This window comes from Aquarana catesbeiana, linkage group LG06, assembly GCF_042186555.1.
Source record: "Aquarana catesbeiana isolate 2022-GZ linkage group LG06, ASM4218655v1, whole genome shotgun sequence".
NCBI lineage: Eukaryota > Metazoa > Chordata > Amphibia > Anura > Ranidae > Aquarana > Aquarana catesbeiana.
The window spans coordinates 133750987-133777055 of NC_133329.1; the positions used below are offsets into that span (position 1 = coordinate 133750987).

At 44.9% G+C, this 26069-nt stretch overlaps 1 protein-coding gene across 3 annotated transcripts in view; it reads left to right on the forward strand.

Annotated features, from left to right (window-relative positions):
- The window catches only part of PRKAR1B (protein kinase cAMP-dependent type I regulatory subunit beta), a 358697-nt gene that overhangs the window by 249900 nt on the left and 82728 nt on the right, over positions 1 to 26069 (forward strand). For all 3 annotated transcript variants that reach the window (XM_073636848.1, XM_073636847.1, XM_073636849.1), the window contains one exon: positions 8473 to 8533. In XM_073636848.1, the coding sequence (XP_073492949.1) occupies positions 8473 to 8533 (61 nt within the window). The remainder of the gene's footprint in view (positions 1 to 8472; positions 8534 to 26069) is intronic.

A 26069-nucleotide genomic window follows, 5' to 3' on the forward strand; every position in this document is an offset into this window, starting at 1 on the left:
GCCATAAAGCAACATACATAACGTGCAAAATGTCATCAGTTAAGGCACTGCAATGCACTGGAGAGATGTGTAGGGGGCTTAAATTATATGATCACTTTACCCAGGTTAATGTTTAGATTTTCTTACAGAAGATAATTATTAGCCAAGAATGGTCAATTTAACTGTAATTTATCCATGATTGACATGCATATGGTCAGCACATAGCCAGACCGGTCATTATCCTCTTGGATATCATTCCAGTGGGTTATGCAAAAATGTAGTTTGTCAGTTTATAGGCTCAATGTTCAGACTTTTTTTTTTTTTGCCCACATATGCAGAATTTTGGCAGCGATCCAGATGAACAGATTGTAGCTATTTTGTTGGCTTATGTAGCTAACTCTTTTAATAGAGAAATATGGACAAAGCTTTTTTGGCCATACTTCTCATGTTTGTCACAGGAGTGCACTTGTTTGAGCTCTCCTTGTTTGACACAGAATCAGCCGCTCCAGGCTCTAGAAGGATCCTAACACTAATGTCGGGATCCACCCAGATACCTGACTGGCAGCTGGTTCAGCCTCTCGTCGTGCCGCTGAGAAGCTAAGGCAGCTGCTCCCACCACCTCCCCAGTCTGTGCTCCAGTGAACGCTGGAGGGGCAGAGCAGGGAGTGGACTGAGAACCAAGTGATCAGCGGTCACGTGATTGCCCAGTTCTTAGGCTTAGAGCTGGAAGGGGACAGCTGCAGCTTCACAACAGTGTTGTGAGCATGCGTGTTAAGTTTTTAGCATTAAATACAAAATATGCCCTGAGATTAAAAAAAGCCACATTCAGAAGGTGGCAGGATCACTCCTGAATGCCTGACAACCACCCTCTGATAAGTGATCACTTTTCAGAGAGCAGTAGGCACTGCCGCCAATGTGAAAGAGCACTTAAAGACTAGCCATTGAAGTTCAAGCCTGAGTCGGCTTAAGCGATAGGCTACTTTCACACTGGGGCGTTGGGGACGTCGGCGGTAAAAATAAACATAGCGGCGCTTTACCATCATTTTTTTGGCCGCTAGCGGGCGCTTTTAACCCCCGATAACGGCCGAAAAAGGGTTAAAAGCGCACGCAAGGCATCGCTGCAGCTGTGCTTTGCCGGCACTTCGGAGGCGCTGCCCATTGATTTCAGTGGGCAGGAGCACTGTAGGAGCGGTGTATACACCACTCCTACAGCACCTTAAAGATGTGGCTTGAGGTCCTTTGTAGTAGTCAACCTTGCAGATCAGTCAGTATAAACAGCATGGCAGTACGCAATGACAGTGAGAGGCAGTGTTATATGACAATGGGAAGGGCTCAGTGATCTGGAAACCTCAGCTATTGTAGCACAGTTGTCAGCAATTTTGCAGAAAGTAAATATTGATGTTTGAAATAGAATTTATAGATAATATCAAATCAGTTGCACTCCAAAACCACTAGTGGAGATTTCCTCTCACTTCCTGTCACATCTTCGGGACAGGAAGTGAAGAGAGATTTCCCTAGTGGGACTATAGCTCGCCATACACTATTCGATTTTCAAATAAACATTCGTACAAAACTTATTATTACATTCAATGATTTGAGGACTGTTGTTCAAAAAGTTCTTCCAATTTTTTTTTCTGCTTTTACAGTAATTTTGGAGTAAATTGACTATCCTGAATAAAAAAATTTTGAACTTTGAACTTATTGTCATTGTTGAAAATGGACATTGATTTGACCCCACTAATGATTAGAAAATCAAACAAGCATCTTTAAAACAAAAAAAATTCAAACAAAATTCTACTGGTGTATGACCAGCTTTAGACCACAAAAAATAACCTGACAAGGACTTTAAACCCACCCTAAACTAAAGAACAAGTTTTAGCTATAAGCACAATGTAATGTGTTTGTAATACACATGTAATAGTCCTCCTGAATAATCAGAACGTATTCCAGACTGTAGCATACAGTCAGCGCTCTTTTCTAGGTATAGATCTGATTTGTTGATACTTGGCAAGGAATGTTGGATGCTTGGATGGTATTTTTGCTTGGCATGATTTCTGAAGAGCTTACCCCATCATGCCGCAGAGCTTTGAAGATAATCTAACATCGCAATCTCTGTTTCATAGATGCCTTCACACCGTGCCATATGACTTGCCTCAGTACATAGAAGTGCGGACCTAAGCCATATTTAGTGTTAGCACTATACCCAGCATCCCAGCATCTCCTGGGAGCATGCCTGCGTGAAAGAATAACCATAGAAATATAAAAACAGCTTAGTCAGCATCAGACAGCTGTGTGCTACCTTGCAGACAGTAAATAAGGATTTTGTGACTCCAGTTACTGTACCTTAATGAAGCCTGATCTCAGTGTTTGCTGCTGCTCCTAAACCGGGACTAGCTGTCCCTGCAAGCTGTAGAAAAACAAATGAGGTTGGCCATTATTCTGCAGATTGTTCTGTTAGATGCAACTTTTGAGGAAGGCATATTTATACTTGGATGTAGAAAGCCCAGAAAAAATATGTGGTTGCACATATCACATATACAATATGCAAGTCTTGAATAACTATTTGGGGGTTATTTACTAAAACTGGAGAGTGCAAAATCTGGTGCAACTCTGCATAAAAACCAATCAGCTTCCAGGTTTTATTGCCAAAGCTTAGATATCTTGGCCCTGTCACGTCTTAAGGAGCACCAGGGATGCACTGCTCCTAGACTATGTCACAGGATCCCTGAGGGTGTGTTGTTGCTAGGCTTGGACACATCTAAGGGAACCCTGGGGATGTGCTGTTTCTGGGCTCTGACACATCTAAAGTTGTCCTAAGAATATGGCTAGGCTCTGTCACATTTAAAGGAGCACCGGAGATGTTTAGCTTCTAGGCTACAGCAAAATACTTATTTGAGATAGTGTATGTACATTGACTTACCTACCAAAAACAGCTGCTTGCTGTGGGGGCACTCAACAGGAGGGAGGGGCAAGGAGCACCGAAGAGGGACCCAAGAAGTGGGATTGGGGCTGCTCTGTGCAAAACCATTAAACAGAGCATGTAAGTATAACATGTTTGTTATATTTATGTAAAAAAAAAAAAAAGGAGACTTTACAATCGCTTTAAGTCAAACAAAGAATAGACAATTAAAGTGCAGCACTGAATTTATGTCACCCTTGTCCTCCATTATAATGACATCATTATATAAAGCGATACAGAAATCCCTGATTGGCATGAAATGCTTAAATTCCCTTAAAGAGGTTGTACACCTCAGAAAAAAAAACAAACCTGCAAGACAAAGGCATAATGAGCTAGTATGCATCGCGTACTTGCTCATTATGAAATACTTACCTTCGAACGATGCGCTGCAGTGCCGCCCACACTCCGCTCCCATGGCTGACATCTTTCGCTGGAGTTACTTCCGGGTTTGGAGGCTCCGGCGCTGTGATTGGCCGGAGCCGCGATGACGTCACTCCTGCGCATGCACGCGGGTGCCGGTGGTCACGGCATGGGTGCTGAAGAAACGGCACGAGCAGGCTGTTTCTCCAGTTTGCATGCACCGGTGATTCCGGCAGCAATGCATATAGTGAATATCTCCTAAACTGTGCAGGTTTAGGAGATATTTACAGTACCTACAGGTAAACCTTATTATAGGCTTACCTGTGGTGTAACAGAGTTTACAGCCACTTTAACCAGTGTAATGGCGTGTAAACATGTATTGAAATATTTCAAAAAGACTTGCCTTAAAAAGTGCCTGCCTCACTGCCTGATATCATTGGGATTGAGCCAATAAAGCTGCATGTGTGTCGACTTCACCTTTATTTGTTTACCACTAACAATATTGCCCGATTAAATTGTGTAGGTTACCAATAATGACCACTGCTTCTTAAAGTAAGTTAATGTATGCAAAACATTTCCTGCAAAGTGTTGTACTTGTATTTTTTTTAATGAGTTACTAGCATTATTTTCATTCTAGAAGTATCATCTTTCAGTCTGGTCAGTTCATCTCTTCAGAATTGCTGAGTGATACATTGATGCCTTTTCTGCCCTGAAGTGGTTTTGAAAGGCTTAGTTGGGGGTAGTCCTAGATCCAGTTGTTTTAATCTACTTATGTAGCTTTAAAAAAATGTAAAAGCATTCCTGCCCTATTTCTGGTTGGGTCACTTGTCTTATATGTGTGCACGGTGGCCAGGCTATGAAGCCCATGTTATTAAATAAGCTTCTGGTATTTGATATGTTCTTCATAGACAAATATGGGGCTGAAATGTTTGGAAACCAGCAATGCAACCCGCAAAGCAAAAACATGTAATTGTGCAAACAGTCGCAGCCCACAACAACCAATCTGATATTCCTTTGCTATAGTCAAACCAGTGAAAGATCATTTCTGATTAGTTGCACTGTATGGTATTGTATAGAAGGGGAAGAATTGGGGAGTAAATGGATACAATTGTAGGCTCTCATTTTTTATACTAGAAGCAACAAAAGCATGTCTGTATGGGAGTCTTCTTTTTCTATCTTACACTTTAAATCACAATGCCACTCATCTCAGTAACACTAATGTAACAGAACAGATAAGTCAGCTCAAAACCAAGGTCTTTTTTGGAAGTGTCCTACTGTTATTTGCTTTGGTCATAGCCATACCCCATAAGCTGTTCAAATGTTGTCCTAACCTTTTATACATTTAATGATATTGTACGTAATATATATTTTTTTTTATACAGTATCTCACAAAAGTGAGTACACCCCTCACATTTTTGTAAATATTTTATTATATCTTTTCATGTGACAACACGAAGAAATGACACTTTGGGGGTTATTTACAAAAGGCAAATCCACTTTGCACTACAAGTGCACTTAGAAGTGCAGTCGCTTAAAATCTGAGGGAAAGATCTAAAATGAGGGAAAGCTCTGCTGATTTTATCATCCAATCATGTGCGAGCTAAAATGCTGTTTTTTATTTTCCTTGCATGTCTCCCTCGGATCTACAGCGACTGCACTTCCACGTGCACTTGTAGTGCAAAGTGGATTTGCCTTTAGTAAGTAACCCCCTTTGCTACAATGTAAAGTAGTGAGTGTACAGCTTGTATAACATTGTAAATTTGCTGTCCCCTCAAAGTAACTCAACACACAGCCATTAATGTCTAAACCACTGGCAACAAAAGTGAGTACACCCCTAAGTGAAAATGTCCAAATTGGGCCCAAAGTGTCAATATTTTGTGTGGCCACCATTATTTTCCAGCACAGCCTTAACCCTCTTGGGCATGGAGTTCACCAGAGCTTCACAGATTGCCACTGGAGTCCTCTTCCACCCCTCAGTGACAACATCACGGAGCTGGTGGATGTTAGAGACCTTGCGCTCCCCCACCTTCCGTTTGAGGATGCCCCACAGATGCTCAGTAGGGTTTAGGTCTGGAGACATGCTTGGCCAGTCCATCACCTTTACCCTCATCTTCTTTAGCAAGGCAGTGGTCGTCTTGGTGGTGTGTTTGGGGTCGTTATCATGTTGGAATACTGCCCTGCGGCTCAGTCTCCAAAGGGAGGGATCATGCTCTGCTTCAGTATGTCACAGTACATGTTGGCATTCATGGTTCCCTCAATGAACTGTAGCTCCCCAGTGCCGGCAACACTCATGCAGCCCCAGACCATGACACTCCCACCACCATGCTTGACTGTAGGCAAGACACACTTGTCTTGTACCCTACACCTGGTTGCCACCACACACGTTTCACACCATCGGAATCAAATAAGTCTATCTTGGTCTCATGGTTCCAGTAATCCATGTCCTTAGTCTGCTTGTCTTCAGCAAACTGTTTGCAGGCTTTCTTGTGCATCATCTTTAGAAGAGGCTTCCTTCTGAGATGACAGCCATGCAGATAAATTTGATGCAGTGTGCAGCGTATGGTCTGAGCACTGACAGGTTGACCCCCACCCCTTCAACCTCTGCAGCAATGCTGGTAGCACTCATACGTCTATTTCCCAAAGACAAATCTAGATATGACGCTGAGCATGTGCACTCAACTTCTTTGTTCGACCATGGTGAGGCCTGTTCTGAGTGGAACCTGTCCTGTTAAACCACTGTATGGTCTTGGCCACTGTGCTGCAGCTCAGTTTCAGGGTCTTGGCAATCTTCTTATAGCCTAGGCCGTCTTTATGTAGAGCAACAATTCTTTTTTTCAGATCCTCAGAGAGTTCTTTGCCATGAGCTGCCATGTTGAACTTCCAGTGACCAGTATGAGAGAGTGACAGCAATAACACCAAATTTAACACACCTGCTCCCCATTCACTCCCGAGACCTTGTGACACTAACAAATCACATGACACCTGGGAGGAAAAATGGCTAATTGGGCACAATTTGTACATTTTCACTTAGGGGTGTACTCACTTTTGTTGCCAGAGGTTTAGACATTAATGGCTGTGTGTTGAGTTGTTTTGAGGGGACAGCAAATTTACACTGTTATACAAGCTGTACACTCACTACTTTACATTGTAGCAAAGTGTCATTTCTTCAGTGTTGTCACATGAAAAGATAGAATCAAATATTTACAAAAATGTGAGGGGTGTACTCACTTTTGTGAGATACTGGGGGTTATTTACTAAAGGCAAATCCACTTTGCACTACAAGTGCAAAATGCACTTGAAATTGCACTGAAAGTGCACTTGGAAATGCAGTCACTGTAGATCCAAGGGAGACATGCAAGGAAAATAAAAAACAGCATTTTAGCTTGCATATGATTGGATAATAAAATCAGCAGAGCTTCCCCTCATTTCAGATCTACTCCTCAGATTTACAGGGACTGCACTTCCATTTGCACTTTCAGTGAAATTTAAAGTGCACTTTGCACTTGTAGTTTGCACTTGTAGTGCAAACTGGATTTGCCTTTCTGTGTGTGTGTATATATATATATATATATATATATATATATATATATATATATATATATACTGGAGATGCCAGCATGCAATCAAAATAGAAATGCCTTGGTGCTCTACACGAATTTTCTAACTTGGTATGAAATGGAATTTAATACCATCAAAATGTATGGTAGGTACTCAGAGGTCTTGCACAAAAGTATAGTTATAAATTGGCTGATTTATTACACGGATGTTTTGGCAAGTCAGAACCCACCTTTCTCAAAGAATGTGACCCACCAAAACATTGGTGTGATAAACTAGCCAATAATTAATAATTACCAGATGGTCACCAGTCATCTCTATGACCGTCGGAGGCCCGGCGTGACATCATAACCCCCATGGGCACCCCCCATGTAAACAAAGCCGCTATTGCGGCTGTCAGGATGAGATCGGCGAAATTTTTTACGATCTCATGCTTTACAGCCTGGAGGAGAGATGTGGGGTCTTATTGACCCCGCATCTCTCCATAAAGAGGACCTGTCAGGATAGATTCCTATTTCAAGGGATGTTTACATTCCTTGTAATAGGAATAAAAGTGATCAAAAAAAAAATCAAATGTAAAAAAAAGTGTAAAAAAAAAAGAGAATTAAAACGCCCCTGTCCCCGGTAGCTCGCGCTTAGAGCGAGAGCAACAATTCTAGCACTAGACCTCCTCTGTAACTTTAAACTGGTAACCTGTAAAAAATTTTTAAAGGGTCGCCTATGGAGATTTTTAAGTACCGAAGTTTGGCGCCATTCCATGAGTGTGCGCATTTTTAAAGTGTGACATGTTGGGTATCTATTTACTTGGCATAACATTATCTTTCACATTATACAAAAAAAATTGGGCTAATCTTACTGTTTTGTTATTTTTTTAATTCATGAAACTTTTTTCCAAAAAAAAGGCGTTTGAAGAATTATTGCATGAATACCGTGCGAGATAAAAAGTTGCAGTGACCGCCATTTTATTCTCTAGGGTGTCTGCTAAAAAAACATATATAATGTTTGGGGTTTCTGAGTAATTTTCCAGCAAAAAAATTATGAATTATATAAAGTAGGAGGGGAGTGCCAGAATGGGCCCGGTATTAAAGTGGTTAAAGCTGAACTCCAGGTATGGATTTATTGCAGTTTCATTACAATTCCATTCCAGCTTGGTGGAGATGACATTTCCCCACCTCTCATCCAATCAGAGGCCACCTTTCATTCACTGAGAAAAATGCAAGACACACTGTGAATGCACCTGTGCAAAGCAAGCAACTCTCTGTGGTTGCTGCAGGGAATCTGCTTGGCGCAGCACTCAGAAAACAGTGGCAGTCACTTTAGTGGCGGTGACTACTACAGTGATTCTCCACTTCCACAGCAGTGCCACAGGTATGGCATATGCAAATTTGGTCCAATTGGTCCAAGCTGGACCAATGTAACAATGCAATAAAATCTGGAGTTCAGCTTTAACTCATCCCTCTCTATGCAAAACTAAAAAGAAATGTTTTAGGTATACATACACTTCAAGTTGATAGGCATTTTAAAAGCAACATTTAAAATGCAAAAACATTCCAGCTTAATAAAAATGTAATGATTTTTATATAGTTTTATATAAGCTGTTTCTTTTCTTTTGGTCACAGGGCTCCACGTTGAGGAAGAGGAAGATGTATGAAGAGTTCCTGAGCAAGGTCTCCATCTTGGGTCAGTATTTCTTCCTCAATGTCTCACAAAACACTTTGAGCCCTTGAAAGCTCAGTTACAATAAGACCACACAGCAGCCACATAAACTTGGATGAGGGTCCAGCATGTTAGTCCTTTTATTGGTTCAGTAAGCTCACATCTGTTCCTGGGGTTTTTCTTGGTAGCTATCTGATCTCATGCACCAAACCTAAATGATTTTACATGTGTGAAGAGTTGGGTCCTGAATCCAAAGCCTTTCCAGTAGGAGGGAGCATAATCCAGCTCGCCTTGCTTAAATAACACGGATTATTACCGATATTTGATGATCTGATCATAGCAGGTGTGTTTTACTGTGCCCTTTTAGTGTGTTTTTATTTTTATTTCACATTACTATTAAAAATAATAGCAATACATTTTTAATCCCTGCATTTTGTGTTTTACATGTTACTCATTTCTCAATAAATATTACATTTCATGTAGTATATATTTTTAAAGTGATATTAAAACTTCAATTATTTCATTAAAATAATAAACACATTATACTTACCTACTCTGTGCAATAGTATTGAACAGAGCAACCCTGATCCTTTTTTGGGGTCCTGGCTCCTAGCAAGAAAGCCACTTGCCACGGGGGCACTTGTACGGGCCAGCTCCAGAGCCACTCTGTCTGCATCAATTGACACAGACAGCGCAGCTCGGCCCTGCCTTCTGCTCCATTATCACAGGATTTGATTGACTGCAATGGGAGCCAATGGGCCCTGCTGCTATCAATCTGCCCAATGAAGAGGGAGTGAGCTGAGAGAACCACTGCTTTCGTGCACATCACTGGATCCAGATGGGGCTCAGGTAAGTATAAGTAGAAGCTGAGGGTTGGGGGGGGGCTCGATCCTGCAGCACAGAAGTTTTTTTACCTTAATGCATAAAATGCATTAGGGTAAAAAAAAACTACAGCTTTAGAACCAATTTAAATTTGCATAACTTTTTATGTCACATTTCGAAAAGTAAGAAGCTTTTTTCTATACTTTTTTTTTTTGCATGGTAAACTTAAAATGGATGTTCAGCCAAAACGTTTTTTTTTTAGATTTTGTGAGTGATTGAACACCATCAGGATTTTATTGTGGAAATTGCCCTATAGGAGCCTATTTATAATAGGTATTTGTACTGTGCAGGGCTTTTTTCTCAGACAATAGGTGCAGGAACTCCCCCTTTCCGAGTCACCGCCCCTACCCACCTCCCAGTACCGTCCCTTTTAGACAATATAGAACCAAGTATCATTTTGAGGTGCTAAGTAATTTGTATGGAATTTGGTAATGATATCAGAAAAAACGTAAAACAGATGCCCTGCAGCCAGCAACAATAGATCCCCCTAACAACAATGGACCAACCACAATAAAATTTCCCCGCAGCATCAATAGATCACCGCACAGCCAGCATTAATAGTCTGTCTAGCTGCCATCATAGACCCCTCCCCCAACAGTAGATCTTTTAGCAACAACTGATCCCCCAGCAACAACTCACCCCCCCCCCCCCAGCAACAATAGGTCCCCCACTAGCAACAATAGACCCCCCTTGCAAAAATAGATCCCCAGCAGTGAGCATTAATACCCTGCAGCACACCCCAGCACCCCTTGCCATTACATACAGTCAGTCCAAGAGGTGCCAGAACTGCGTTCCCCCGCGTTCCCGCTGAAAAAAAAGCCCTGGTCCTGTGGATCAGCATGTACTTTCAGTCTGTGCAAATTGGGCAGAACAAATATTTTCTTTTTGAATGTTTTTTAATATTACAGGCAATAGTATGGCCACAAGATGAGTGGCATTATGACCACTGAAGCTGTAGAGCAGGGGTCCTCAAACTACGGCCCGCGGGCCACATGCGGCCCGCCGAGGACATTTATCCGGCCCACCCCACCCAGGGCCGGATTCCTGACAGGCCAGGCTCGGGCCGGGGCCAGGTCGGCTCGGCTTGGGCAGGTCCACTCTGCTTCAGGAGGTAGCATATCCGCTCCGCTCAAGCCGCCTCCCCCACCCCAGTAATGGAGGGCTCCGTGTGCCGCGCTGCATGCTGGGAAGTGTAGTTTCCAGCACAGTCCCGCGCAATTCACATCACAGATTCACGTCTTCCTCACGCAGACAGGAGGCACGGAGGGTGACATCGAGAGCGGAGGCTTCAGGCAACAGCCTGCTAACAAGTGAGGACCCCTGTCCATCCCACTGTCCCCCCTGTCCACCCCTCTGTCCCCCTGTCCACCCCTCTGTCCCCCTGTCCACCCCTCTGTCCCCCTGTCCACCCCTCTGTCCATCCCACTGTCCACCCCTCTGTCCATCCCACTGTCCACCCCTCTGTCCATCCCACTGTCCACCCCTCTGTCCCCCTGTCCACCCCTCTGTCCCCCTGTCCACCCCTCTGTCCCCCTGTCCACCCCACTGTCCCCCTGTCCATCCCTCTGTCCCTCTGTCCCCCTGTCCATCCCTCTGTCCCCCTGTCCATCCCACTGTCCCCCTGTCCACCCCACTGTCCCCCTGTCCATCCTTCTGTCCCCCTGTCCATCCCACTGTCCACCCCTCTGTCCCCCTGTCCATCCCTCTGTCCCCCTGTCCACCCCACTGCCCCCCCCTCTGTCCCCCTGTCCCCCCCACTGTCCCCCTGTCCACCCCACTGTCCCCCTGTCCACCCCACTGTCCCCCTGTCCATACCACTGTCCACCCCTCTGTCCCCCTGTCCATCCCTCTGTCCCCCTGTCCATCCCTCTGTCCCCCTGTCCACCCCACTGTCCCCCTGTCCACCCCTCTGTCCCCCTGTCCACCCCACTGTCCCCCTGTCCATCCCACTGTCCCCCTGTCCATCCCACTGTCCCCCTGTCCATCCCACTGTCCCCCTGTCCATCCCACTGTCCCCCTGTCCATCCCACCGTCCCCCTGTCCTCTGTCCACCTCACTGTCCCCCTGTCCACCCCACTGTCCCCCTGTCCACCCCTCTGTCCCCCTGTCCACCCCTCTGTCCCACTGTCCCCCTGTCCACCCCACTGTCCCCCTGTCCCCCCCACTGTCCCCCCCTCTGTCCATCCCACTGTCCCCCTGTCCCCCCCACTGTCCCCCCCTCTGTCCATCCCACTGTCCCCCTGTCTACCCCACTGTCCCCCTCACTGTCCCCCCCTCTGTCCATCCCACCGTCCCACTGTCCCCCTGTCTACCCCACTGTCCCCCTGTCCACCCCACTGTCCCCCTGTCCACCCCACTGTCCCTCTGTCCCCCTGTCCACCCCTCTGTCCCCCTGTCCACCCCACTATCCCCCTGTCCCCCTGTCCACCCCTCTGTCCACCTGTCCACCCCTCTGTCCATCCCACTGTCCCCCTGTCCACCCCACTGTCCCACTGTCCCCCTGTCCACCCCTCTGTCCCCCTGTCCACCCCACTGTCCCCCTGTCCATCCCACTGTCCCCCTGTCCATCCCACCGTCCCCCTGTCCTCTGTCCACCTCACTGTCCCCCTGTCCACCCCACTGTCCCCCTGTCCACCCCTCTGTCCCCCTGTCCACCCCTCTGTCCCACTGTCCCCCTGTCCACCCCACTGTCCCCCTGTCCCCCCCACTGTCCCCCCCTCTGTCCATCCCACTGTCCCCCTGTCCCCCCACTGTCCCCCCCTCTGTCCATCCCACTGTCCCCCTGTCTACCCCACTGTCCCCCTGTCCACCCCACTGTCCCCCCCACTGTCCCCCCCTCTGTCCATCCCACCGTCCCACTGTCCCCCTGTCTACCCCACTGTCCCCCTGTCCACCCCACTGTCCCCCTGTCCACCCCACTGTCCCTCTGTCCCCCTGTCCACCCCTCTGTCCCCCTGTCCACCCCACTATCCCCCTGTCCCCCTGTCCACCCCTCTGTCCACCTGTCCACCCCTCTGTCCATCCCACTGTCCCCCTGTCCACCCCACTGTCCCACTGTCCCCCTGTCCACCCCTCTGTCCCCCTGTCCACCCCTCTGTCCCCCTGTCCACCCCACTGTCCCCCTGTCCACCCCACTGTCCCCCTGTCCACCCCACTGTCCCTCTGTCCCCCTGTCCACCCCTCTGTCCCCCTGTCCACCCCACTATCCCCCTGTCCCCCTGTCCACCCCTCTGTCCACCTGTCCACCCTTCTGTCCATCCCACTGTCCCCCTGTCCACCCCACTGTCCCACTGTCCCCCTGTCCACCCCTCTGTCCCCCTGTCCACCCCTCTGTCCCCCTGTCCACCCCACTGTCCCCCTGTCCACCCCACTGTCCCCCCCTCTGCCCCCCTGTCCACCCCTCTGTCCCACTGTCCCCCTGTCCACCCCACTGTACCCCCCTGTCCCCCTGTCCACCCCTCTGTCCACCCCACTGTCCCCCTGTCCATCCCCTCTGTCCCCCTGTCCATCCCCTCTGTCCACCCCTCTGTCCCCCTGTCCACCCCACTGTCCCCCTGTCCACCCCACTGTCCACCCCACTGTCCCCCTGTCCACCCCTCTGTCCCCCTGTCCACCCCCCTGTCCCCCTGTCCATCCCACTGTCCCCCTGTCCATCCCTCTGCCCCCCTGTTCATCCCCTATATATATTATTATTTATTATTCATTCTTTTATTCTTTTGCACTACAAAAAACATGTGTGCATAGGAATTTAGGAATTAGTTCATATTTTTTTTATACTATAGTGCGGCCCCCCAACAGTCTGAGGGACCGTGAACTGGCCTCCTGTCTAAAAAGTTTGAGGACCCCTGCTGTAGAGCATAAGTAGTACATACATTGTTGGTTACAATTTTTTGCTAATTTCCTCTAGCGTTCCTTAGAGTTGTCATGTTGTATCTGTTGTTATAAAGGCATACATATTTCCAAAAATCCATAGCTCTAGCTAGTGGCCGTAATGCATATTTTACTACTTCCCATAATAAAAGAACATTTGATCAGAAGAAAGCATAACCTAAAGAACATTTATTTTGATCAGATTAACTGAGCCAATTCCTATGCAAGTTTTTTATGTGTGTGTAGTGTCATTGTGTCTACAGTTATACCAGACAGGAAATGAGCAAAAATCTGCATCAGCGATTTAGAAAAATATAAGCAGATTGAACTTATGGTAGTATTAAACCCTCAGCATTTTTACATTAAAGTGATACTAACAGTTTAATTTATATTGTCCTTTCTATTTCTGTATGCGGGTGATGGCACTGTAATTATTTTAATTAAAAAAAGCATCTAAGTACCCTTTTCCTATGTGATATACAGCTGTCACTTACAAAAAAAGAGAGTCTTTTTTTGTATATGTATATAGGGATAGAGGCGTATCACTGGTGACTGCAGACCTTTCATTTCATTTTGTTTCTACAGCTGTCACTTGACCCAGATCTCTCCCAGCCTGTCTGCAGGGAAAAATAAGTAGGAGGAGCTTCTAGTCCTCTGCTGCTGGTCACATGTTCAAAAAAAAAAAAGCCTTTAGAATACAAAATAAAAATAAATAAATAAATAATAACAATAAACTGGTTTAAATTAGCATACAAATATATATTTGAAATCAAATCTTTATTATTTTATGGAAACAACAGCCTGTGTCTTAGAATAAAAGGGAGGTGAAGCCATCATTAATCTATATTTCATATCCCACTCCCATTGTGTTAAGCTGATTAGTGGGAATGAAGGAGGAGGGAGGGAGTGGGCTGTCATTTATCACTGTGTATACACCCACATGTGTGACTTTATATAGTCACATGGGCTGCTCAGATGTGATAGGGAGGAAATGCTCAGCATAGAAACTCACTGAGCATGTGCAGAGTTACCAACACAGCAAAAAAAGGTGTAGATAGAGAGCAGGAGGATCAGCCAGTTTTTTTGCAGAATACAGAAAACTAATCTCATAGTGAATGAGTGAGTATGAACAGCATGTAATACACCATTTATTAATATTTTTTATGATGTGGGTTTAGTGACACTTTAGGACATTGATCACAATAAAATAAACATTCCCTTGTAAACAATTTGTAAAAGCATGTGCAGTTAACTTTCAATGCTGTTTAATGCTGCTGGCTCCTGCTCTTTCATTGTTGCTCCCCTGAACTTCCTGTCTTAACAGTGGACAGTGCAAGTCTTGAGTCAGTCTTTTCACGTGAAGAAGGGATGGGAGAGGAGGAAGGAGGAGTAGAGAAGAACCTTGCCATCACAGACTTTGGGGCTGTATGTTTCTATTGATGCACGCAGTGTAGGAATACACAGCTCTAGTTCTTGCAAGTGAGAATGGCTCCATATGATGCTGCAAAAGAAAGGAGCCACATCAAAACAGGCATCCTTGGGCAGCGGGCAGGGCACCAGCTTAAAAAGGAACATAGACAAGGAATACAAGATATAGAAGCTGTATGCAGCAGCTGTTAAAAGTGCTTAAAAAAGGTTTTAAAATCACTTTCAGCTTTAGGGATTATGCAGATATTTGCAGGCACAAATGTCCTATAGCTTAAAATTCCCAATGTTTTACCGTGTCTGAGAGCTGCAGGTGGTGCATAAAATAGTGAATGACTGCACAGATTATACTCTTGTAAACAACAATGCTCTTTTGCATTAGCATTTACCCACACATATGTTTGTGATGTTTCTCCTAATCATGGAAGTTTTACTTTTGGAGAATACTTGTGTATACCTATGTATGGATAAACGCCAATGCAAAAGAACATGAGCATTTACACCAGCACAAGCGCATACAGCCATTCACTTCTATGGCCGGCTCCAGCTCCTGGGTGTGGGATAGCTCTAGGAATTTGACTCTAGAGGACATTTGCACAAAAGGCCATATACATGAGTCCTTAACACCCCTTCCTGGAGTTTTTGCCCATTTATTGTTTTGCTTTCTCTAAACATTACCACCCAACATGAATGCACCATTATGGTCTGTAGACAGCTGGGCTCTTCCCCTGCTAAACAATCTTCGTTCGGCAAATGTCTGATTAGTGGGCCAACCCTAGCCATTGCGGCACATCTATAAATGCACAGCATGAAGGATTTGTAGGACTGATTACGTTATTGGGTAAATGCTTTGATAAAAAAAAATTCAGAGCAAACAGCCATCGCTGTTTTAACAAAACGTCAATGCATCTGCTCCATAAGAAGCAAACAGTCTTCTCCAAATATTGTCAGGTGATTACTTCTCAAAATGGTTTCAACAAGGAGTCACTATACCTTTCATGTTGTGACTAATGGTTAATAAATCATTATTATGTCCAACTACTGAAAGTATTTAAGGAGGAATTATTCTTCTACTTGCCTAAACAGCTTTCTAGGAACCCAAAGACAAATGTCAATGCATATCAATACTGTGTTGTGGGCTCATGTATGAAAGTGTTGTATGCACTCAGTGCTAGTATTTCAGCCCCACTATGGGCAGGTGCTACAGCCTGTATTCTGTTCAGAATAGTGTAGCAAACACCTTTCATGTGATTATGGCCATTCAGCTTAGTACATTGTTTAGGGAGCCCTCAACTAATGTTAGAAACGCATGGCATGTGTCCCATTTTATTTTCCAGGTGTAGTGGCACTTAAAGCCATTGAACCCTGTTTAATGAACTATTTCTGGAAAGTATATGTAGAATTTTTAAAATGGTGGCCCATCAGACTTAGACAGCTGTTGCATTACAGCTCTCAGCATCCTCAGGCCTCATTTTTCAAAGTGTCTTAAATAAGAGCTGTATTGCCCCAGAGCAACCAACCAAAATCTTTGATTCTTAGCTCTGGTTAGGTTTGAGTATAAAGGGTCACTATTGCATAGACCAGACAGTTCTTATTTCAACTTAAACCTAAAGATTAATTCCAGATATGGCACACTGCTCTAGTTTGGTATTGGTCCAGGTATGTATATACCATACCTGTGGAAGCTGGAAATCCCTCTAGTGAGCATTGTTTCCAGGTGCTGTGCCAAACGGCTGCTCTGCTTTTTTTTGTACAAAGGAGGTCACTCACTAATTACGGCGCCATTCAGGGAATGCTTTACATTTTCTCAAAACAAATTGGGTTCAAAGAGGCTTGATTTAACATGTATCTATATATATTATAATGTACAAAGAAAGCGTAATTGCTTTTCAGCCCCTAGAAACCTACAAAATCAAAAGTTGTCCCAGGCAAGGTGGAGACCAAGAAAAGATGGGGCTCATTGAAAGGCAACACGTAATGTAGATGAAATATCAAAAATGGTTATTGTAGTACAAAAAATATATTACATGTGGATAAAAGAGTATAGACCAATAACTATACTGCCCTGGGTATGAAAGATCTGGGGCAGTGACCTCACAATCTCCGATTAATCTCAGATTATACTTGAGAAAATGGAAATTGTTCTTTCAATGGCATCCATGCTGAATGAGCAACCTCCTTTATTCAGTAGGTATAAGTGTGGCACGTCACTTCTGCCCATAGCTCTTAAAGAGACTTTCTTTTTTTTTTTATTGCATTTTAGTGAGGTCTTTTTGACCCCAGATCTCATATTTAAGAGGTCCTGTCATGCTTTTTTTTCTATTACAAGGGATGTTTACATTCCTTGTAATAGGAATAAAAGTGACACATTTTTTTTAAAAAAAACAGTGTAAAAATAAAAGGTAAAATAAATAAGAAAAAAACAAATTTTTAAATGCGCCCTGTCCCGCCGAGATAGTGTGCAGAAGCAAACGCATACTTGAGCAGCACCTGCATATGAAAACGGTGTTCAAACCATACATGTCGCCTATGAAGATTTTTAAGGGTAAAAGTTTGTCGCCATTCCATGAGCGGGTGCAATTTTGAAGCATGACATGTTGAGTATCAATTTACGCGGCGTAACGTTATCTTTCACAATATAAAAAAAAAAATTGGGCTAACTTTACTGTTGTCTTATTTTTTAATTAAAAAAACTGTATTATTTCCAAAAGTGCGCTTGTAAGACCACTGCGCAAATACGATGTGACAGAAAGTATTGCAACGACCACCATTTTATTCTCTAGGGTGTTAGAAAAAAATATATATAATGTTTGGTGGTTCTAAGTAATTTTCTAGCAAAAAAAAACTTGTAAACACCAAATCTCAGATAGGGGCTCGGTCCTTAAGTGGTTAAAAACATACTCACAAAAGAGTGATAAAATCAAGCAAATTGTATAGAATCCACCATTCGTTCCATCCAGCAAGATCCGCTGGTTAGTAACAGTTGTGGGATGTAGAGTCCAAAGAAAGCTGATGCGTTTCGAGGGGTATCCCCTCTTCTTCAGCTTCTTCAGCTCTTAAGAAGAGGTGACACCCCTCGAAACGCGTCAGCTCTTTGGACTCTACACCTCACCACTGATACTGACCAGTGGATCTTGCTGGATGGAACAAATGGTGGATTTTATACAATTTGATTGATTTTTATCGCTCTTTTGTGAGTATGGTTTTAACTTCTTGCAATATTAAAGTCTCGCAAAGGTAATGCGCTAGGCTGGTGCTCCCTCTGTTCATTTTTCTTTTAGAGTTTCTTTTTGGGTTTCCCCTGACCTGTCGAGAGTGGCAGCACAGCTGATGTGGTGGCTTGACTAGTGAAGACGTATGATTTCAATCAGCCGCACAGTTATTACTTAAAGCAGAGTTCCACCCACTTTTGAGAGGTGGTCTTAAACGAAAGACCACCTCTCCACCCCTCGTTTTTGGCTAGTTAAAGAGGAGTTCCACCCAAAAATGGAACTTCCGTTGATCGAATTCATTTGGCACTTTTTAGGGGGGAGCAGATACCTGTATAATCCAGGTATTTCCTTCCACTCCCTGGCGTAGATCAACGCAGGCTCCGTGGTGATCTACGCCATGTCCGGCCCCTCCTCCGTCCCCCCCCGCTGTCTTCTGGGAGACACAGTTCCCAGAAGACAGCAGGGACCAGTGGGGACACGCAGCGTGAGTCACGCATGCGCAGTAAGGAACCAGGCTGTGAAGACGCAAGGCTTCACTTCCTGATTCCCTTACCGAAGATGGCGGCGCCTCCACCTGAGAGCCGAGGGACAGATCGGCTTCGGGTGAGGACATCGCGGGCGCCCTGGACAGGTAAGTGTCCATATTTTAAAAATCAGCAGCTGCAGTATTTGTAGCTGCTGACTTTAAAAAAGAATGTTTTCGATTTTTCAATTTTTCTTCTAACTTACCTTTTTATGAAGTACAGCCTGTACTTCCAATCCATCCAGTCCATGGCGCAGGACGTCATATCCTCTTCTTCGGTGAGCCGCCCCCCGATGTCTTCTGGGACATGAATAAAAGCGCCGCGAGACTCGTGCATGCGCAGTAGGAAATGGGCAGTGAAGCTGCAATGCTCCACTGCCAGTTTCCCTTTATTAGAATGGCGGCGCCTGCACCCGATCCCATGGACGGATCGGCCATGTGGTCAGCAGCTACAGTGTTTGTAGCTGCTGACTTTAAAAAAAAAAGTTGCGGGTAGAACAGCACTTTAAGCGCAGGAGCATTGATTTTTCTTTTATGATGGCACATATTGTACATACTTATATTGATACAAGTTGGATTAATGTAAATATGTAAACATTGCCATACTTACTCGAACAGCAACACCTAGACACTGAAGATCCACTAACCCTCCTTCCATTAAAGAGGTTGTAAACCCTGGAAAAAAAAACCTGCAAGACAAAGGCATTATGAGCTAGTATGCATAGCATACTAGCTCATTATGAAATACTTACCTTAGAACGAAGCCCACCAGCGGCGCCTGCACACAGCTGAGATGGCTGACATCTTCCCCGGTGTTTCTTTCAGGTTCGCAGGCTCTGGCTCTGTGAGTGGCTGGATCCGCGATGATGTCACTCACGCGCATTTAGGCGGGAGCCGCCGTCTACGGCACAGGCTCTGAAGGTCCGGCACGGTAAGCCGGACCTTCAGAGAGCATGCGTTGATGACGTCATCGGCTGCATACACTCTGAATATCTCCTAAACTGTGCAAGTTTAGGAGATATTCATAGTACCTACAGGTAATCCTTATGATAGGCTTGCCTGTAGATACAAGTAAAAAATAAGACTTTACTTCCACTTTAAGGAATAGGCTACTGAACTTACCAACTTACAATGCATGGAGGAACTGACATCTCTTCTTCATGATAAATGTGATCAGTACATCACCACGTGGAGTATTTGGATCCATTATGTGAGTACTGACCACTTCAAAAATCATTAATGACTCAATTAATACTCCATCTGTGCCCTAGATGTCACAGTTCCCCCTCTCAGTGGTCCCCCAACCCCAGGGCTGCCATCATGGGGGTACAGCCCATACACTTGTAAGGGGCCAGAGCGTCTTGACGGGCCTGGCCACCTGGCGGGAATGAGAGCAGGCAGGGGTGGGTGCAGAGGAGCTCCGTGGCTACTTCTGTATGAGTGTGAGTCGGCAGCTGCTGCTGCTCTGTGTCATTGAGCTCACATCGGGCTTTTTGCTACCACCTCTGGCAACTTCCTGCATGTGCACTCCTCGTGTGTGCTGCCTGTACTGTATCCTGAACTGTAGCTCCTATCTGTGTCTCATCCACATGTGGAAACAAGCTGGGACTAGGAAGACCACAAGTAAGGGCTGTTGTACAAGGGGGGTGGTGGCTATGTACATGTGTGCCTGTGTGTACATGTGCGTGTGTGTCTGTGTGTGTGTGTACATGTCTGTGTGTTGATTGTGTGTGTATGTCTGTTCATACATGTGTATGGGTGTGTGTGTACATGTCTGTGTGTACATGTGTATGTGTGTACATATGTATGTGTGTGTGTGCACATGTCTGTGTTTATGTACAGGTCTGTGTGTGTGTACATGTCTGTGTGTACGTGTGTGTGTGTGTGTGTGTACATGTGAGGGAGGCTGCGAGCGTACAGGTGTGAGGGGGGTGTGTGTACATGTCTGTGTGTGTACATGTCTGTGTGTATATGTATATGTGCGTGTGTGTACATGTGTGCATATCTGTGTGTGTGTGCAGGTCTGTGTGTGTGTTTGTGTACATGTCTGTGTGTGTATGTATATGTGTGTACATGTCTGTGTGTATGTGTGTACACGTGTACATTTACATGTCTGTGTGTACATGTGTGTGTACATGTGTACATGTCTATGTGTGTGTGTAGGTGTGGGAGGGGACCGAGAATGTACAGGTGTGAGGGGGCTTCAAGCGTACAGGTGTGAGGGGGCCAAGAGCATACAGGTGTGGGGGGGGGTGAGAGCATACAGGTGGGAGGGGGGCTGCGAGCATACAGGTGTGAGGGGGCTGATAGCGTACAGGTGTGGGGGGGGCGAGAGCGTACAGGTGCTAGAGAGGGCCACAAGTGTACAGGTGTGAGGGGGCTGTGAGTGTACAGGTGTGAGCGGGCTGTGAGCGTACAAATGTGAGGTGGACTGCGAGCGTACAGGTGTGAGGGGGGCTGAGAGCATACAGGTGTGAGGGGGCTGCGAGCGTACAGATGTGAGGGGGGCTGCGAGCGTACAGGTGTGAGGGGGGGCTGGAGGCTGTGAGCATACAAATGTGTGGGGGGCTGCAAGTGTACAGGTGTGAGGGGGCTGTGAGCGTACAAATGTGAGGGGGGCTATGAGCATACAGGTGTGAGAGGGGTTGCGAGTGTACAGGTGTGAGCGGGCTGCGAGCGTACAGGTGTGAGGGGGGATGCGAGCGTTCAGGTCTGAGGGGACTGAGGCACTGAAGGACTTGGTGGTATTGCTAGTGGGTGGATTCGGTGGAATGGCCAGTGGGCAGGCCCTGGGGAATGTTGGTGGTCAGGCCCAGGGGCGCCCAGGCCTAAAGCTGTGTAAGGGGCCCCACAATTTCTGATGGCTGCCCTGCCCAACTCCTCTTCTTCCCTGTTCCTCTTTTACTTCAACCCTGCCTATCTATACCTTCTTCTAGTACACTACACCTCTACCTAATTGGATTCCCACTGGAACTATTTACTTAGTTGTAGTACACCTGAACATATACCCCTACATATTTAAAAAAAATGTTTCCCACAAATCTCCTAAAAGTAAGGGGGTTCGTGGAAGATTTTAATGTGCCCAAATAATGAAAATTGTTCAAGGGAACAGATTCACCTTAAAACAATGTGTTTTATTTATACAAAGATTTTTTTTAAAATAATAAAGGTACAGAAGCTCTAAAAAGCTTCACATCACTAATGGCACGCGGCAGGGTTGTCCCTTATCCCCCCTGATTTTCATACTTTCCTTGAAGCATTCTTGTGTATAGCAAGAGCGGACCCGGGCATCGCTGGCTATCAGAAATTATCGGGGTCGCACAAAATGGCCGCGTTTGCTGATGATTTGATCTTTTTTGTAACGGATCCGCTTACTTCGCTTCCGAAACTACTGTAGTCTCTACTACAGAATTATGGAACTCCCTTTTTTCCGAATCAACTTATCCAAGTCCTCTGTCCTAAACATTACGGTAGACAGACGCAGTCTGCTCTCTGCGCTCTTTGTTTCCTCTCCACTAGGCGAATAACTCTATCCACTATCTGGGAGTTGACCTTACTTCTGACCCCTCTGCGCTTTATTCAGCCAACTTTGCCCCTTTGCTTCTCTGCCTCAAATCTGATCTACTCCAATGGCATTCACTCACCTTAACTTGGTTTGGCTGCTGTAGTGCCCTCAAGATGACCATGCTACCTAAGGTGTTGTATCTGCTACAGACACTTCCCATTCACCTCCCTCTGGTGTTCTTTAAACTGGTGAGCTCTATGTTTAAAGATTTTGTATGGTTTCACCGAAGGCCTTGCCTCTGCGCTCTTTGTTTCCTCTCCACTAGGCGAATAACTCTATCCACTATCTGGGAGTTGACCTTACTTCTGACCCCTCTGCGCTTTATTCAGCCAACTTTGCCCCTTTGCTTCTCTGCCTCAAATCTGATCTACTCCAATGGCATTCACTCACCTTAACTTGGTTTGGCTGCTGTAGTGCCCTCAAGATGACCATGCTACCTAAGGTGTTGTATCTGCTACAGACACTTCCCATTCACCTCCCTCTGGTGTTCTTTAAACTGGTGAGCTCTATGTTTAAAGATTTTGTATGGTTTCACCGAAGGCCTTGCCTTAAGCTCCAACTTCTTCATCTCCCAAAACCTCAGGAAGGGGTTGGCCTTCCAGATGTGTGGACCTCCTACAGAAGCGTACACCTCACCAGGTTAGTGGACTGGCACTGCCATGCTGAAGCGAAACATTGGGTGGCCATGAAATTAGAAGACTCCAATGACATGGCAAAGAGTTGGCCCTGGATCACCTCTCCGCTGCCGAAGGCTCTCAGTGATCACCATACCCTTGGTAGCGTGTTGGTTGCTAGGAATGCTTTTCGACACTCTTCAGTGTCACCATTACCTTCTCCCATGGTGCCTACACTGGGTAATACAGAATTTGAACCAGGCCTCCAGAACCCTCATTTCCAGCATCTGGTTTCGACTGGCTGCCTTCATTTTTGTGACTTTTGCAGGACTTAACGGTCAGCTCCTTTCTTCTGCCAGAGAGACCGCAAATTACCCTCCACTAGACTTCTGGAGCAATCTCCAGTTACGTCATTTTATTCGCCGGTGTTCACGTTCTCTGGGTATACTTCGCCAGCTTACAGAACTGGAGCATATTTGCCATAAGAGGGATCCGTCATTGTCTCTGGGAAGTAGAGAGAAGACATCGCTGGAAGTGGCAGCAGAGGAGATGATGATGATGGAAAATGATATGTATGACAATCAGCACCACCCTAATTCTTCCTAAAGTGCTAAAATAGTATAAGCCGTATATGATATCAAATATCACAGCTGCTGTATACTGTTTTACACTATTGGAGCTTCTCTTATCTTTCATGCCATATTTACCAACTATGAGCTGGGGAGATACGATGGGATCTGAGTTTCAATAATTCCATTTGGTGTCCTTGGATGTCTATGACCACCTACGATTCCTGTATCTGAGTCCATTTATTCAGCTCCAGAGAGCTAATTTTACACAAGCTTCCCCTGATCCTCTGTAGTGGGGGTCATGGGGCTCTGGTAAGCGGCTAATTTTATCACTGGTGGTGGACTGCACGCAACATTTTCCACGTCATGACAGATTTCATATGTTTCTCATATTGATGGACTTTTTTAATTTGGCAGTTTCATTCATTTATTTTTTCACAAGTGTTTGACTACATGTTTGGACATTTTACTACATATTTTTGCATTTACCAACCTTACGTTTCATAATTTTGAGAATACCATTTGTGGTTATTTGTTTATGTTATATTTGTTTACGGTTCATGGATAACACTATTGATTGATTATGCATTATTGAGTCAATGCTGTAGCGCAATTTTATTACTATCTACAATCTCCAGTTACGTCATTTTATTCGCCGGTGTTCACGTTCTCCGGGTATACTTCGCCAGCTTACAGAACTGGAGCATATTTGCCATAAGAGAGAACCTATACGTCATTGTCTATCGATGATCTACTCCTCCCTGATTCGACCAGAGGCAGTATATGTCCCTACGTTCCTTACTAAGTGGAAATTGTACCTTGAAACCCAATTCACTGACTCACAGAAGGAGAAGATCCTTAATTTTGCCCAGAAATCTTCCATTGCCACTAGAGTACAAGAGAGTTGTTACAAGATCTTGACTCGCTGGTACAGGGTACCCACTACTCTGCACCACTTTTTTCCCCAGGGGAACGATGCTACATATTTTGTGGGATTGTCCTAAACTCAGGCCTTTTTGGCGGGAGGCGATCTGTACTGTCGAACACTTGACTAACATTGATTTGGAGGGGAACCCTGCGGCATGCTTGTTGCATCTCTCGAAATGGCCTATTAAGAAGTATATAGCTTCTTTTACAATTCAGCTACTAAATGCGGCTAAGGCATGCATCCTCCTGAGTGTTGAGATCCGAGAATCAAAGTCCCTGTGGTTTTTGCAAAGTAAATGAACTTAGGGATATGGAGGATATCGCAGCTACCTTGAACAATCGGGAGGAGATCTTTCGTGACACCTGGAGACCTTGGCAACATTTCGTGTACACCGATGCCTATCTTCAGAGGGTCTTGCAACCTGGCTGAACTCCTGTGCTTGGTCCAGATTCCCTGGGCGAGAGGCTCTATCTAATCTATCTAATCTATCTAATCTGCACTTTTTCTCCTAACAAAGGACACATGGCCCCTTACTCCTTCTCCTCCCTAACAGTCCCCTCCCACCCCCTTTCCCTGTTCCTTTTTCCTCCCCCTCCCTCTCTCCCACCCCATATACCGGGCTCAGTCATGGGCACTTTATCTTTCAGATATTTGAGTATTCTTTTATACATTATCCAAGTCTCACTGTTCCCTGTCTAGGTCCGGCTGGCCACCGGGATGCCTAGCTTCCTGGTATATTGTTGTGTTCTATATAGTTGCACAGTTTTAAGTTTACGAGTATTCGTTTTGGGTCTCCCATGCCGCCACCTCATCTGCCTTATATACTCTGCACATTGATTATCATTTTAATTTTGGTAATGTTATACTTGCCCATATACACTGTGTCTTGCTAGGCCTGTTGGCTTGTGTATCTAAACTGTGTGACCCTCTTGGTTATTGTCATTTGATTATGCTGCGTTTTCCCCCTTTTTTATATCTGACTGTAAACTGCAACTTTTTGGACAATAAAGGAATTACAAAAAAAGCACATCATCTTATGCATATTCACATACAGTACATACATTTCATTTGGTGAATCTTAGGAGGCATCTGGATCAAGATTCACCAAATGAAATGTATGTACTGTATGTGAACAGTACAAACTTTTACTACTCAAAAAAAAATGCCATACCTGGAATTCAGCTTTAAACCACAACTTATTTGAACTTTAAGCAAACCCACCACTTACACATTTGAAATACATATAAACTGCCAAAGTATTCGTAATTGTGTTCAGCCAGTCTTGTGATCCAGACAGAATAGCCAAATTGATGACCTCAATTTTCTCTGCTATTGAAAGGGGTTTTTTTAGTGCCTTTAAAGTCTGATCTTTTTTTAAACTACTGTACACGATGTCTGCATTTAATTTCTCCATATCTTTATTTGGTATTTTATTAGAAAGTCTTGCAGATTTTACATCAGAACCACTGAGAACCTCCGATTTCCCTTACCCATTAATCTTGTATGGATGCATCTGTGTATTCTGTGAACCAACATATTTTAAGGACAAGGCATTACTGTTTTTGACACACATTGTTATTTGGGCACAATAGACAGCCTAAGGCTGCGTTCACACTTGAGAAAGTGATTTTTTTTTTAGGCTTTTTCAGTCATTTTTATTTGTGTGTTTTTGCGTGCCTATATGAGCGTTATAGAAGCCTATTAATCAAGCTCCAGGCATTTTTGTTTTAGCTAATAAATGAAAGCAATAGAGACCTGAAATATGCCTGAAAAAACACTCAAACATTTCATTTGAGCGTTTACAGGTGTTCATATTGAAGTCTATGTGGCTAAAAATGCCCAAATCTCTCTCAAAAGAAGCAATTGTATCTTTTGGAGCTCCAGGCATCGAGCTACAGGCGCCTAAGAGCTCATATGTGAACAGCTACTATTTCATTACATGGTATTTCATATGTTGGGAGTTTTTAAGCTT